Genomic DNA, 16774 nt, shown 5'->3' on the forward strand with positions numbered 1-16774 from the left:
ACTACTTTTAAAGTTCAAAAAGAAAGTAAAACAATGCCAATTTTCTCCCTGCTCAAGTTCTTTCCTATTAAGGCGTCTCTGTACAAAGTGTCCCATTTTTTTATTCAGCCTTTCACAACCACATTTGGAAAGTTTTGTATGCTGTCAAGTCCACCGCTTGTAGTACCTCCCAGACCTTTGGTAGCCCATTCAGTTTTTAGAGGGTTTAGCTGCCTTTCCCCCAATGTCTTGCAAATACTATTCTCACTGTGACTATTAAAATCAAAACCACAAGTTGGTCATTATCAAGTGGGCATTGTCTTATGTGAAAGTCCCATTTAACTCAGGACTTATTTCCAAGGTAACATGAATGAATAAGATTGTGGCCCACATTAAGTCTATGCAAGACTGCAGCCGTAGAGAACGGATCAGTTGCACATACAACTCTTAACATTTTTTCATCACATTGAGGGTATTAGTGAAGCAATACTCAAAGCATTTTTGAAATTTCCACGAAGATTGAACCAATTCCCTTTCTTTTAATGACAATGTCAACAACAGCCATTGCTGGTCCAGAATATCTTCTGTAGAATCTAAAGAGTTGGGTGCCATTATGTGGCCATGCCGAGGTTTTCTTAGACTGGAAAACAGAGAATCTCAGCTCCTTATTAAAACAAAAGTCAAATTCCTTTACAGGCTCTTTGTTGCTTCTTTCTGTCATTTGCACCTCTGCACTAATCACTGATAAACAAAGTTTCCTCTTAATTTATTTTTCAAAACTGAAGCAGGTGCCTTCAAATAACTAGCTAGCTTAAATAGTAAAAAATAAAATAAAACAAAACAGTGAAACTATTGGTGAAACAGCAGAAAAACACGGTATGGCAGGGATAAGGAACCTGTGCTCATTCTGAAACCAGGGTTTCCCCAACTTAGGTCTCCAGCTGCTTTTGGAGTACAGCTCCCATCATCCCTAGCTAGTGGTCAGGGATGATGGGAACTGTAGTCCAAAAACAGCTGTCAACCCAAGTTTGGGAAACCCTGTTGTAGGCTCTGAATTCCCATCTGCCCATGGCTGGCATGTCCAGCAACATCTGTAGGGCCACATGGGCTCCCTATGCACAAGATAAGGTAAAACTTGAACACTCTGAGCAACAGCTCAGCAGGTTTGTCCTGAATGTGCAATATAAGCCCGCAAGAAAAGCCTGCTGGATCGGACCAATGGCCCATCTATCCAGCATCCTGTTCTCACATTGGCCAACCAGACGCCTGCGGGAAACCTGAAAGCAGAATTCAAGCAGAACTACACACTCCTCTCCTGTGGCTTCCAGCAGCTGGTATTCAGGAACATTACTGCTGTCATGTGTCAGCTTTGCCTGCTGAACAGCAGCCTGGAGAAGGCGAACTGATACCACCTGCAGCTGATCAGCCTTCAAGGACACAGAGAAGGCACTGATGACAACCAGCTGGCTCTGGCCTTCTTAAACAGAGCTCCCAGCAGTCATCAATGCTCGAAACAATGCCTGTGTTCCTGGCCCTACCTTGCTGCATCCTGCTCTCCCATTGGACCCTTGGCTCTGTGATCATCTGGATTCCCTGACGTCTGGATTGTCTGACTATGCTGCCTGCCCAACCCTTCAGAATGGACTTGATTTCGGATGTGGATTCTGCTCTCAGGCCAGCGTTCCTCAGAGACTCCTAGCCCCTGCTTACTCAGAAACGGGACTACAACAGTAGCCATGATGGCTAGTCGCCACTGATAGCCCTCTCCTCTGTGAATTTGTCTAATCCTCTGTTAAAGCCATCTAGGTTGGTGGCCATCACTGCCTACCGGGGGACTGAATTCCATTGTTTAAAGATACGCTCCGTGAAAAAGTATTTTCTTTTAACTGTCCCGAATCTTCCAACCATCAGCTTCTTTGAACGTCCACAAATTCTAGTGTTATGAGGTGGGAGACTTCTCTCTATCCCATTTTCTCCATGCCATGCTTAATTTTATAATCTGCTATCATGTCACCTCTTACCGTATTTTTTGCTCTATAAGACGCACCAGACCACAAGACGCACCTAGTTTTTGGAGGAGGAAAACAAGGGAAAAAATATTCTGAATCTCAGAAGCCAGAACAGCAAGAGGGATCACTGCGCAGTGAAAGCAGCAATCCCTCTTGCTGTTCTGGCTTCTGGGATAGCTACACAGCCTGCATTCGCTCCATAAGACGCGCACACATTTCCCCTTACTTTTTAGGAGGGAAAAAGTGAGTCTTATAGAGCAAAAAATACGGTACTTGCTTTTTCTCTATTCTAAGAAGTCCCACATGCTGCCACCTTTCTACACAGGGAGTCATTCCACCTCCTCGATCATCTTGGTTGCCCTTTTCTGACCCTTTTCCAATTCTCTAATATCCTCTTTGAGGTGAGGCAACTAGAACTGGATGAGATGAAAGCCTGCAGGAAATGACATAAATGGGAGTCATTAGGAGGGAGCTTTTATGCTGTGACTTTTGTATGCCTTATCACCTTCAGTTCTGGGAGCGCTGACAAGTGATGACTACTCTTGATGTACGTACTTGTCCATTTATAATCGACCCGTTTCAGATCAGTTAATTTTAAGCAGATTCAATTTATTGAAAGTCATGTGCATGAGGAAATAGTCTGAAAGCATTGCTGTCAGATGATGCACACATGTGTAGTGGCAAGCACAATCTGAGATGAGACGATCCCCGCAAATGCAAGAAGGAATGTTCTTAAGATGGTGTAGTTTTTATAAGTACTAAAACAATCAAAATATATAGACTGCTGACTTCAGAGACACATTATTATTATTATTATTATTAAAGATCAACTAATCAGCTAGTCAATTTTTTTAAAAAAAATCCAATACTGTACAAATTGAGAAAATGCTACCAAGGATGATTATGTTTTAAGTACTTTTCTGTATCTGAAACCCCCAATCCATTGATTGGTACTCAACACAACGTCTGCCATAGCTGTTTTAGCATCTTATGACTACTTTTACTGGACTGTCATTAATGTTCCTTTAGAATGTTATTTGTTTTAACTTCCACCCTGAGCTTGCCTGAGGAATGGGAAGGTATAAAGTAGGTCTAGTAAGCCGAATGTTATTCCATCTCTAAACTGCAGATGTTCCACAGAGTGTTTTGCTTCCCTTTCCTGTGGGCAATCTGCGTACCTGCTGATATCGTGGCCCTTCAACTTATTCCTTATCTGAACACTTTCTAAACATTGGCACGCATATTTAAGCTACAACCCAACTCTTCTGGCTCATCCTAGAGTTTAGCATCCCAAGGTCTTTCTGTTCTCGGGTTTGACACCCCAGTGTCTTTTCCTCCTGCTGCCACCTTTAGAAAATTGTTGAAGCCAATGCCATAAGCAGAGAACAAATTGCTGCTCAACTCCCCCTTTGTATTTCTGCAATGTTGCTAGGGGGTGGCGCCATCTGAAAAGGTCAAGTAAACATACCAGTGTCCTCGCTATAAGGGGGTGGGGGGGAGAGAAGCACAAGTGTGTTTACAAAGTTGTCAGGTGGCCACTGGCAACTGTACAAAGGGGCAACTAGACAATGTTCAAGCTTCTTTGAAAAGCTCTTCAAAGAGAAGCATTATGCTCAGTTGCACATAACTAGGCATAGTAGGAAATTAGCCAGATCTGGGTTCTCACTGACGCCAACTCATGATAGTCTCATTTCAACCCCTGATGCCCTCTTTTTTTGGCATGGTGCTTGCATTAATAAAGCACTTCCACTGTCCTATGATGTAAAAGAAGCTTTCCAAAAGACCATTTTTTACATGTTTCAGCTAAATAAACCCCATGTGCTGAGCATTTGAAGGCTTACATGCAATAAAAACTGTTTACTTATCTACAGAGCATAGCAGTATAGGTGAAGAACACCGTTCTAAAAAGTAATTTAGTCATGAATTAATCTGGTTGTTGATAAACCATTTTTCATGCATTGACTTGCATGGAAATCAGAAGGTTTGTGGCCTATCCACTTTCTGATTTTTCCTTACTTGGGGAATGGGGACATTGCTCCTGAAAATAAGCTACACCATCCCTACAGCACTGACATTGCTTATTTTGTCTCTCCATCTGGCCAGTCTTTATAGAGCTCTCAAAAAGCAAGCTCTTGGTACTGCCGTACTGGTAGAATGCACAACAATATGGAAGAGCCATAGCTCAGTGGCAGGGCATACGCTTTGTGTGCAGAAGGCCCTGGGTTCAAACCCCAGCATCTTCAAGTAATACTGGGAGAGACGCCTGCCTGAAAGCTTGGAAAGCCACTGACAGTCAGAGGAGACAGTACTGAGGTAGATGGACCAGTAGCATAAAGCACCACTCAATGTTCCTAAGCTTTAAAAGGTAAAGGGACCCCAAACCATTAGGTCCAGTCGTGACCGACTCTGGGGATGCGGTGCTCATCTCGCTTTATTGACTGAGGGAGCCGGCGTACAGCTTCCGGGTCATGTGGTCAGCATGACTAAGCTGCTTCTGGCGAACCAGAGCAGTGCACGGAAACGCCGTTTACCTTCCCGCCGGAGCGGTACCTATTTATCTACTTGCACTTTGATGTGCTTTCGAACTGCTAGGTTGGCAGGAGCAGGGACCGAGCAACGGGAGCTCACCCCGTCGCGGAGATTCGAACTGCCGACCTTCTGATCGGCAAGCCCTAGGCTCTGTGGTTTAACCCACAGCACCACCCGTGTCCCTTGTTCCAAAGCTTATTGTGCTTTTAATTGATCAATTCCCCTTCAAAGACGTGCTGCATATATGCAACTGGGGCTGCCTCTGTCTTCCTTTCTCCCAACAATTTTTTTTTTTTAGTAAAAACACAGTACAACATCAGACACTAAAAAAAATTCCCTGAACAGGCTGCCTTCAGATGGCTTTTAAAATCACATAGCTGTTTATCTCGACACCTGCTGGTAGGGAATTCTACAGGGCGGGCGCCACTACTGAGAAGGCCCTCTGCCTGGTTCCCTGTAACCTCACCTCTTGCAATGAGGGAACTACCAGAAGGACCTTGGAGCTGGATCTCAGTCCCTTGGGCTGGAGACACCCCTTCAGGTATAGAGGGCAGAAGCCATTTAGAGTTTTAAAGGTCAGCGCCAACACTTTAAATTGTTCTAGGAGCCAATGTAGTTCTTTTAAGACAGGTGTTAATGGTCCTTGCGGCCACTCCCAGCCACCAATCTTGCTGCCACATTCTGGATTAGTTGTAGTTTCCAAGCTACCTTCAAATGTAGATCCACACAGAGTGCACTGCAATAGTCCAAGCAGGAGATAACTAGGGCATGTACCACCCTGGCGAGATAATGCACAGGCAGGTAGGGTCTCAGCCGGTGTACCAGATGGAGCTGCCTTGGATATAGAGCATAGGAACATAGGAAGCTGCCTTACAACAAGTCAAGCCATCTGGCTTTGAACCATCTGTAGGGAGTGGCAGTAATGGAAGAGTTGTTGCTCGGTGGCAGAACACATGCAAATCGTCCCCATTTCCATCTCCAGAACCTCCAAGCAGGGCTGGGAAATACTTCTGTTGAAATGCTGGCAATCTGCTGCCAGTCAGCAGAATGACATTGATCAGTAGTTTGTCTCCCTTAATCTCCAGTTAGGGCTGGAAAAGATCCTGGAGAGCTGAAATACAGACCTTCAGCATGTGCCCTCTGCCACTAAGCTACGGCATCTTTGAAACACCAGTACTCTGCCAACACAGGCACATGTCGCTTTGAAAGGGTACTGCTGGTACATGTGCTTGTAAGACTTTATAGCCTTTATGTCTAATGCAAATCAGATGCTAGCCTCGGGATCTGCAATACACAGCATGAATGGCTGCCTTATAGAGTAAATGTGCAGGGGGGTGGGTGGGAGAGAATATATGCAAGCACCCTGTATACACCCTGCAATTTGCATTAGGCTCCAGGCACTGCAGTTGCTCACAGCTAACAAACCCAACACAGGCAATATTATGCATGTAGAAAGAATCAAAACTGAGAAGAACAAAGTGCATCTTTATCATCTTTCTCTAACCAAGGCTGTTGGCACAGGGACTACACATGCCGACACTAGGCCCTTGCCTCTGGATAAATCACTTCCCTGGCAGAGGCCAAGGATGAGAATCATGGGCACAATGTACAGCAGAAGAATTAATGAAAAGGAGATCCAGGTTCCCACACTCATCAGAAAGAAAGGCAAATATAAGAGATCTGTTGACAGACTATGGTGTGGAAAACTGTAACCTCCCTGCAACCCAGTCTTTGGGGAGGGGGACCCCCAAAAAATTCATATATATGAATGAGAGCCATTGATTTGACCTACATCTCCTGCTTCCACTCCTACAGCAGCATGACCTTAATTTTTTTACTCTGTTCCTACATTTAATTTAATTGTTAACAAGGCCCCAAATGGGACAAATTTCAAAAAGCCTCTGGGCTGACAGATAATGCCAAAATTAAAATAAAAGGCAAGATTCAATTCCCACCATCCACCCACGTAATGAAATGATCAAAGTCTAATTACCACCTTGCTGAAGAAATAAGCCTCAAACTCGGAAGAGCAAAGGAGGACACCCAAATATTTGCCCCTTCCATGGAGCATTATCTGATACTGATGGCTCTGTTAGCAAGAGCATTTCAGCTCTTGTACATGAAGTTTCTGTCTCGTATCTAATTTAGCCAGTTGGCTTGTTTGGAGGACTAAGGATTCCATGGTTAGTTAAAGTTGCTCTCTATTCTAAACAGAAAGAACTTAGAACTGGTGCAGAAGAACTATCATTTGCAAAGGCAACCCATGGAACCGCAGGAAACAGATTGCTATTCTGTGAGAATGAAGAGCTTGAAAGTGAGTGCAGGTCTACAAAACAGGATCCACAGAAGATGAAATGAGTTGCAATAATCTACATCAACTCTCACCAGAGATTAGTCTTATTTTCAGGAAATCCATCAAGGAGATGGCGCTTCTCTTCCTATTTTGCATCCTTCTCGTTCTTGCTTTCAAGCCTCCTCATCTCTTGCCTTATCCATTTGGTCATTTCCAATAACTTTGCTATTTCAGCTCAAACCTGGAATTTTATGGATTACTCAAAATGGCATCACCTGTTCTCCCTTCCTCCTGCACAAGGCTAGAGCTCCCATATTGCTACACTATTTTTTCTCCCACATGTGGGTAGTGAAGCCAATGAATTTGTACTGGCATACATTCTGGATAAAATAATACTATGAAAATGTTACATAGATGGTACTATACCCTTTTGCATGCAGAGAAAGTCTCACTAATTTTTTGGAAAGGGTGTGGAAAGAGACCTATATATATTTGGTTAGAACAGTGTTTCCCAACCTTTTTTGGGCAAAGGCACACTTGTTTCATGAAAAAAATCTCGAGGCACACCACCATGCCAGATGGGGAAAGGTCACTTTTTACTTATGTAAAAAAAAATAAAAAAATAGTAACAGCATAGAAGGTAATGGTTAGGCTAGCATCCCTCTTCCAAATATGCTAGGTTTTTATTTGCAGGGACTGTTCTACATGGGAAGGGGAAAGGAAAGTTAATAGAAGGAAAGGCGGGTGGGAGAGAAAGAGAAAGAAAGAGGGAAGGAAGGGGGGAAGAGAAGTGGAAAGGAGGGAGACCGAGGCGGGGGAGAAGCGTCTGGAGAGTTGCTCCGAAGTTTGGGGGGCCGCGGGGGTGGGCGCGCGTCCCAGGAGGCGGAGGCCAGCCCGGGCTGGGAGCCGCGCCGCGGCCCGGGGGCGGAAGGTGGACCGCGGCTCCTAGGATGTGGAAAGGGGACGGCGGTGCAGGGGGAGGAGACCCGCACGGCTAGGGCAGCGCGCAGGGCAAGGGGAGCGGGCCGGAGGCGGGCGAGGGGGGCCGCGATCCCGCGCGCCGCGAACATGGCCTCCTTCCCCGCGGGCCCCGTCGAGCCCCCCGGCCGGGGAGGGCGGCGCGCCCCCGCCGCCGGAGGAGAGCAGAGGCAGGAGGAGGAGGACGAAGGCGCTGCCGAGGAGGCGCGCCAACTTCTGCCAACTTCGGCGCCTGCCCCGTCGCCGCAGGCTCCTCCCGGCCGAGAGCCAGAGGACGGCGGCGGAGCAGGAGGAGGAGGATCGGGTTTGGCGACGGCTGCTGCGTCCTCTCCAAGCGCGGGGCTGGCCTCCGCCGCGCCCGATCCTCCACGCTCGCCGCGCTTCTTGGCGGAGCAGGTCTCGTGCGTGTGCGAGGCGCTGCTGCAGGCGGGCGACCCCGGCCGGCTGGGCCGCTTCCTGGGCTCGCTGCCGCCCGACGCTGAGGCGCCGTGCCTGGAGGCGCAGGCGGGCGAGAGCCTGGCCAAGGCGCGCGCGCTGCTGGCCTTCCAGCGCGGCGACTTCGCCGAGCTCTACCGCCTGGTGCAGAGCCGGAGATGGGATGTGGGAGGGAGCTCGCCCCGCGTGTGCTCGCCGCCGCCGCCCCGCCTCTCGCCGCCCGACTCGCCCGCCTCCTTCCCACGGAACACAAGGCAACGTTCCGCGGCACACTAGTGTGCCGCGGAACACCGGTTGGGAAACACTGGGTTAGAATGTCAAGAGGTAGAAAGGTATTGAATAGAGTGTTATGTGAAACATCTAAAACATAAAGCATATGATTGATTTCTTTGAATATAGCACCACACCAGAAGAGTTGGTAAAGTAGCAAAAAAGCTTACCTATCAGATATGTATGATCAAAGGGATCACAAAACCAGAGTAATATTTTGCTGTGTGGAAGGACTTTATTTCTTACAGGGGAAAAAGAACAGTGAAACACATGCTTCAGTTTGGAAAAATCAAGTGGGATCAACATTATAATTTGCAGTTCTTGGTGTCTGCAACAAGGGGCTGGAAAAAGGACCTCTGTTGTTTTTAAACAAGAAATAAAAAAGATGAAATGCTATTTTGTTGTTAAACTGTTGGCCATTTAGAATTCTGCACTGGAAAGTTTCTTAAAGAAATAATAATCACTTCCTCTCAGAGGATCCTTTGAAACTGCCAAAGATCGTGTACTAAGTTATACTGTTTTAGTTTGCTTAGTGGTTATCAGCCACTTTATAGCTTTATGATCTCTCAGATTATGCCCACAAGCTGTTTAGAGATGAGATTTACATAAATGAGCCACAAACTTCCTGTTTATTTGTCTTGGAGAGTTAGGTCATATCAATCATCTTCCTTATTTCTGTGCTTCAGTCCATATGCAGAGTTAAGAAATTATTTTCTGGTGCCATTTGTGAAAGGGATGCCCACCGCCACCCCCCACAATAAACAGGAGGTACATGCTGAAATTACCATGAAAAATTACCCAGCTGAAATCTTTTGCCTGGAGAACTCAGCAAAATCAGGGGAATGTTTTGCAAAGTAGCAAATGGGATTTTAAGTTAACTTTTCTCAAAAGTGAGTCAATTACTAAGAAGAATGCTTACAAAATTTAAGTAGGGCTGTACCACACACTGAGAAGATAAAAGAAGCAAAAATCACCAGGTGCAGGAAATAATCTATTGCCAAATCGATTCCCAGCACATTTCAAACATTCATGCTCTTCCTCTTGGGAAAGTGCATGGGAGAAGATTACTTTCACATCTTAGCTCTCGCTTCCCCGCCCTTATCACAATAGGAGGATATTATGTGTTGAAAGAAGCATTCCAAGAACACAGCTCTGCTGTGGCATTGCTGGCCACAAAAATGCTACCTCTATAACAAATTATTGTTTTAGTTAAGTGGAAGGGGCTGCAGAAAATATTCTTGCCATCATGACCAACCCAATCTAGTACTTATTTTGTTTAAAGACACTTTTGTGCTTCAGTGAAGGACTTTAAGTAATTATCTGCTCCTCAGCTATTCTCTTCTTTCCTTCTTACCTGCTCTCATGCAGGTATCCACACTGCCTTGAAGAAATGTGTATTAGCTTCCCAACTTCCCTCTCTAACTCACCCTAGCATCCACATGTCCACCCGGCACTTGCCACTCCCTCCTCTCCATTTTTGGAATTAGATCCCTCCTTCTACCACAGGGGTGAGGAACTGGTTCAGGTGGGGGGACAGACAGTTATCTCCCCCACCCCTCGAAGGCCAAGCATGTCAGGTGGGCAAGGTCTCCCACCTACCAATCACCTGACATCAGAATAGCACCAGGTGACCCACTTTTGCCTGCTTGGTTCTATGTCAGACTCTGCGGGTAAAAGCACAGCCCACAAAGCACCAACAATAGGCCAATCAGCACTCGCAGAGTGCTAAAAATGGAGCTTCCTAAGACCAGCTGATCAGTGCACAGAGCTTTGGAGGCACTGTCAATCAGCTGATCAGCAGTGGCTGCAAACCCCATTTCAGTTGAGCTAGGTGAGTGTGGCTTGGCTGAAATGGAAGCTGCATGGTACCAGTTCAGATGATTTGTCCATCTAGTTCAGTATTGTCCACATTGGATGTCAGCAGCTCTCCAAAGTTTCAGAATGGGGACATTCCTAGCCCGGCATGGAGATGTCAGGGATTGAATGTGAGGCCTTCTCTGCATGTGAATCAGATACTCTACCAACGACCAATTATCCTTATTACTGAATGAAGTGATAATAATCTATTTCAGTTCTTCCTAATGGGCACAACTAATGCGTAACTGATTGTATACACCACATATCTACATATTAAGCATGCATCCAACGATGAAATGATTAGCACTAATGCTGTCATTAATGCAAACCACCATCTAAGGATATTCAGATGTTATTCCCAACTGGCAATAATAGTAATAGAGTGGCCACATGTTCTTCCATTTGAAGGGCTGTCAAAGCCAAGTATGGGTTAAAGGCAAAAAGCCACAATAAGGGACAGCTGGGGCCATGGAAGTTGCCAGTCAGGCGTCAGCAGAACAAACTGAGCAGGCACACAGATCACCTTGTTACAGTCTTCTTCCTACCTGCGATGAGAGGTGTTGCACTTCCATTTAAAATTATAATCATTATTTCCCTCTTTGTCGCTAGTCTCAACAGCTAGCAGTGTGTTTTATCAGCTAGAGCTAGGGTGCCAACTATGTCCATTCTTGGACAGGGATAGCCTGTCGGTGGTGATTCATGCACTTGTGACCACAATGCAATGTGATCTATGTGGGGCTACCTTCGCACCTCATTTGGAAGCTCCACTTGGTGCAAAATACTGCAGTTACAGTGTTGATAGGGCCAGCCTATCACCAGCACATTGCTCTGGGGCTCAAATGCTTGCAGTGGCTGCCCATACTCTACCGGGCCAGTTTGAAGGTTCTTGTATTGTAAATTGTAAAAGGTTTTTGTATTTACAAGGACTTTAACAACATGGGTCCAGAATATTTTAAAGACTGCCTAATCCCTAATATCACAGCCTAATCACTTAGGACTTGGGGGAAGTCTCTGTTGGCAGTCCTCCATGGTTCATAACTACTAGATGCAGTGCATTGGGCGTAGTTGGCCCCAAAGGATTAATAGATGTGGATAGAAGAAAGCAACCAAATTATATGAAAGTACATGCAAGCCCTTTCTTCCATGGAGGTACATTAAGGCCCTTAACTCAGGTCCCTTCTCCCAATCTCACACATAATTCTGTTGGACAGGGAAAGGCTGGCAATGGTGATTCATGCATCAGAAACTTCAGGATTCCTGCACATGGCTCAGAATATACAGATGAACTCCCTGATGCTCAAGTTCAGGAGTGTCTAGTTTCCGTCTCTGCCTGCAGTCCTCACCCAGTCTTCACCCTCGACTCTAGACACAACCCCTTTCTGGAGAAAAAAACATGAAAGTTCTTCTGAGGCAACTGCAACAGATTGAAGATCAAGTTTTCTGCTATTCCAGAAGTGGACCCGAGGAGAGCACAACATTTTGGATGTCTCCAGCCTGCCAGTGTTTTGTGGAAGTGATTCAGCTGCCTGCCAGGACTTTAGGTTTGCACAACTGAAGTGGATTGAATAGCCCCCATCACCCGAGCACAACAAATCCACTTTAAAATACACAAGACTTTTTGCAGTTTGGAAAGTGACATGGAAATATAATGAAAAGTGTGAGCTAAGTGAAAGACATGTAAGCATGCTGCAAGGAAATCAGGATGAATGCAAGACGAAGGTTCATTGCTATATTACCATCCCACAAGCAAGGAAACTTCATTGCCCAACCCCAGGAGGAAGAAGACAAAAGTGAGAACTATCAAGCAATAGCCACTTACCCGGATTTTGATGATTCTCGTCTTTGTGCCACAATTCTTCTTAAACAGCATCTTCTGAGAAAGAAGCAGAATTATATGGTAAAAGCGAGCGAGCAGATATGCAAGATATAAGCAGTGTAGCTGCACAATTAATTTGGGTGTTAAATAATGCTGGAGTGCTAAAGTGAGTTGGAAGTTCAAACAAACATTTAAGAACCACTACTGAGACCCATGGTACCAATTGGGATTTTCTTCCTATTAATAGGTGGTGGCATCCAATCAGAACAAAGGCTTTAAAAAATCCTCCCCCTCTTTCTTATGGGGCTTGATGGGGGAACACTGGCTATTTTATTCTGCTTTTTAATGAGTTTTGTAATAGCAAACTACACATTCAGTTTAGCCCTTAAATACTTTGCTCTTAAAGGAAGTTCCTGTTTTCAGAGCAACTGCGTGGCAGGCAGTCATTCCACAGGACAAACTTGCATCACTGCTAAATCTGATGGGGGTGGGTTGGGGGGAGAATGCATTTCCTGAATTTCTCCTGGCCATTAACTTTAAGAGGCACAAAGGTTAAGAACCTTGCTTGAGAGTTTCTGAGAAACCTCATAACAGAGAGTTATGGAACAGCAGGCCACCAGAGACAGGTCCCTTCATTACCAGCCAACAGTGGTGTCTTTACAAGAGATTAAGCTACAATTTCCATTTTCATAATCTGGAGGTGGATTGGAATAAAGATGGGTTCTTCAAAGAGTCAAAAATAATACAATCCCCCAAAATATGCATTCTCTGTGTATATGTAAAGCAGGGGACAATATGGCACTCTCCAGAAATTGCTTGATTACAACTCACATTATCCCTGACCATCAGCCATGCAGGCCGAGGCCAATGGAAGTTGTAGTCCATCAACACTATGAGGGGGCCATGTTGTTACAGAAACTGTATGACATGTACTAGGCTCACAAATGCAGCTTCTCCCATAAGAGTGATGCACAGGGCCTGGAAAGCACCTGATCTGTACCTTCAATGCCCACCACCCAGAGGCGCAACACTTTTTAAAAGTGTATTAAAAACCGACATAGGTAACTGTATTGGTTTCTCCCAAAGAATACCTGAGAATTTCACTTGGGCAAATGCTGGTGTTCCTAGCCCTTTTCACAGTTATTTTTCTATTTTGATATCTTAATATACTCATAAATGATTCCAAATGGTTTAATTCTCAGGGGGAGAAGGATGAACTATTAAACCTGTGTAAATCTATGGCTTTGATATGCTGTAAGAATGAATCAGCAATAATAAAAAGCTGTGTAGGAATTTGTGGAAAAACTTTACTGGGGCTTCACGTTAATATATTCACTGAAAACCTATTTAAAATGCCTTTCCAACACTACCGTCATTGAGTCTTAATTTTAGCATTGTAATGATGAAACTCTTAATACACTTGTTTTAATATTTTTATTTTTTTTAACCTAAGGGCTGAACAAGCACCATGGATACTCGAGGCACAGATTGTTCCTTCCCTAGAGCAGGGGACTTGTCTGTTTGATCTGTGGAACCCTAAATGCAGTGTGATCTTGTCTTTTTCATTCTTTGGGACCAACAGAACTGCAAGTTCCACTATTGTGAAGTATTCTAATGTAACTTTTGGAACAGCATAATGGGCTGCAAGTGAAACTGAGATGTGTTTAAAAACGATGGACACCGATTCTGCAATGCTGCAATGTGTGAGTAAAATACAGAGCTTGTGGTTATGTTGATCCCATAATGAGAAAGAGAAAAGAAACTCGAGAGATACAAGAAGGGACCAGCAAAACCGCACACTCTGCTATTAGGAGGTTTACCCACACGTTGCCTCTGCTCAATGTAGCATTACAGAAACAATGAATATATATCCTTTTCAGTTTTATTCTGAGCCCATTACAAAATGGCAGCCCTATTCCAAAAGTGACATCATAACATTTCAGCATGAAACAGAACAGTTTAGTACTGTTCAGCAAAACACTCCAGTACAAATGAGATCCTTCAGAAGCGGCACGCCCAAAACATCCCTACCCAATTAGGATCAAAGCGAGCTGAGCACAAAAGAAAACTCCACAGCCAGAAACCATCAAGTTGTCAAAAGACTCTACTTCAAACTTAAGCAATTCAGCGTTCAGAAGTCTCTTTAATTAGAAGTCTGATCAAGCAAGATTTCTCGAACCAAAACAACAACACTGACAGCCAGAAATGCGAACCACCCAGTATGAATCCCATCTTGCATTGCAAAACCAATTATCAGTGTGAACCAAATTAACGAGCATTTGGAACTTTGCCCATCAGTTCTCAAACTTATATCAAGTTATTACCTTAGCAGTGTTCTAAAAGGCAGGGAAGGGTAGATGACAGATTACGCCTCACGAGGCAGTTTCCAGTAAACCACTTACTACTAGCACAAAACATGCGCTCTACCAGTTAGCTCCACCTCCTGATCATCCAATGGAGCATCTCTCCACAAACTCACCAAAACATAGCTTGCTCCTGGACCCAAGCAGGACTGCCAGCTTAATACATCCCTGGCTCTTGTGCCCTTAACAGCAGCTTGATGTGTATGTACAAGCGGCACATGATAATCCCTCTTGCCATACCGGGCAGTGTTTCACCTACTGCTTTTTGCAAATTAAACTTATGTGAAAGGCACTGGAGCAAGAACACAGTGGCTTCTTCCCCCTCATCCCAGCTTGAGTTCCAAGCCTGTGGGCTAAATTCGTCCCCAGAGCTTCCAGGACTAGAAGGGGTTCCCAGGCAAAATACGCCAAGCGGTTGGAGTGCTGTCCCAACCCATGCATGCAACCAGCCAACTCTGAACATAATTTTCCTGGAAATGCCTGTATAAAACAAACTCGGGCTTTGTTTCCAGCGCTGCTGTGAAAAGTATCATCAAGCTGGTATTTACCGGGGAAGCTCAGCGAAAGGAGGGGTTTGCGGGCACAGACAGCAGGGGCAGAGGCCCTAGTGTAATAAATAATAATAATAATTTTATTATTTATACCCTGCCCATCTGGCTGGGTTTCCCCAGCCACCCTGGGCGGCTTACAGCACATTAAAAATTGTTGTGTGTGTGTTTATATCTATATGTCTATGTAGTGTACACGCACACACACACACATATATAGTGGAAAGGCAGGTGATTACACAGAATCGAAGAAACTTTATGTTGGCATGTACTGTCTATAGCTGTTCGATGTAAATAAAAAAAACCTCCCTCAGTATTAATATGGCGAGATTCTGAAGAGTCAGAAGCAGATTTCCCCTTACAAAAATGCCAGTACTAATACTATCATTGAGAGAAAAGGTTATCAGGTTTACAATTTTTTTTCTCCTTGCCACAAAACCACGGGCTTGTTTTGAAATTCCCCTGGATGAGAAGGCAATTATTTTGTCACTCAAGGTCAAGGCCCAGCTCTCACTCCTGCTTGGCATCTCAAACTCCGGGGTGGACACCAGAGGCCTAGGCGATGGGGAGAGAGAGAAACACCTGCATGGCCGTTTCAAGCGTGGGACTCTGAAAGCAAGACAAAATGCTGCTTTTTTAAAAAGAGAGAGAGAGAGAGAGAGAGAGAGAGAGGAAACAGCTGCTGGGATCCCTTTACTCGCACTTGAATGGAGCTCATCAAGCAGCAGCCTCTTCCCCCAGCATCTGGCCTTTGGGTCAGTGTCTAAGGGAGACACTGTGTGTGTGTGTGTGTGTGTGTGTGTGTGTGTGTGTGTGTGTGTGTGTGTGTTTCAACAGAGGTGAGGGGGAAGAGCCAATAAACAACTCTTGCAGCTTTTCAGTTTAGAAAACAGACAAGTAAGTGGGAACATGATAGAGCGGGCAGGGAGACGTTCGGAACTCAGGGTCATCCAATGAAGCTAATCCACCGACATGAATGTCATTAAATGAGAAGGTGACAAATTCAAGGCTATCTATAGCCATTAGCCACAATGGCTATGTTCTGCGTCCACAGCTGGAGCCAGTGGCCGAGACTCACAAGTGGGGATTGCGCTCAGGTCCTGCTTGGGGGCTTCCCACAGCCATCTGGCTGGCCACTGTGAGAACAGGATGCTGGGCTTTTGGTCTGATTCAGCAGAGCTCTTCTTATGTTCTTTATCCACAAATTCTTGTGTGCAGCAGCATGATGCACACTGCCTAGGGTTGCGGTATCTCCAAGTCCCTCAGATCTGGGCAGGTTTTAGGCACATTGCTTTCTACTCTATGCAAATCAACTTGCTGCCCAAATTAGCTCATATGCTCTCTTTTTCTCATCTGAGCAATAAACCAGTCTTTCCTACTTTCTGGTGTGATGTGTTCTTTACCAGCTATGAAGGTGAATTGGGGTGCATTTATTTTAAATGGGCACAAGTTCCAACATGTTTCCATTCCTCTCAGGTTGTAGGTTGGATTCATGTGCATGGTGGACGTGTATGTGGATTCTGACATACACCGCCTAACATCCTGCTGTTATCACTGCTTCAACTCCATTTGCCAAATTCACTGTTTGCATCTTAGCATCTACATTAATTAACTGGCTTATAATTTACCCAGAGAGTATGATCTTTACAAGATTTAGGAGAAACAGAAATATATGCATCATACTTTGAACCTGACAT

At 45.0% G+C, this 16774-nt stretch overlaps 1 protein-coding gene across 3 annotated transcripts in view; it reads right to left on the reverse strand.

The window, feature by feature from the left end:
• The window catches only part of LOC308582908 (uncharacterized protein), a 57728-nt gene that overhangs the window by 13390 nt on the left and 27564 nt on the right, over positions 1-16774 (reverse strand). For 2 of the 3 annotated variants that reach the window (XM_081186490.1, XM_081186492.1), the window contains one exon: positions 12170-12223. In XM_081186490.1, the coding sequence (XP_081042616.1) occupies positions 12170-12223 (54 nt within the window). The remainder of the gene's footprint in view (positions 1-12169; positions 12224-16774) is intronic. The other variant, XM_081186491.1, reaches the window with a different exon arrangement.

Source organism: Podarcis bocagei, assembly GCF_964188305.1.
Source record: "Podarcis bocagei genome assembly, chromosome: 3".
Lineage (NCBI taxonomy): Eukaryota > Metazoa > Chordata > Lepidosauria > Squamata > Lacertidae > Podarcis > Podarcis bocagei.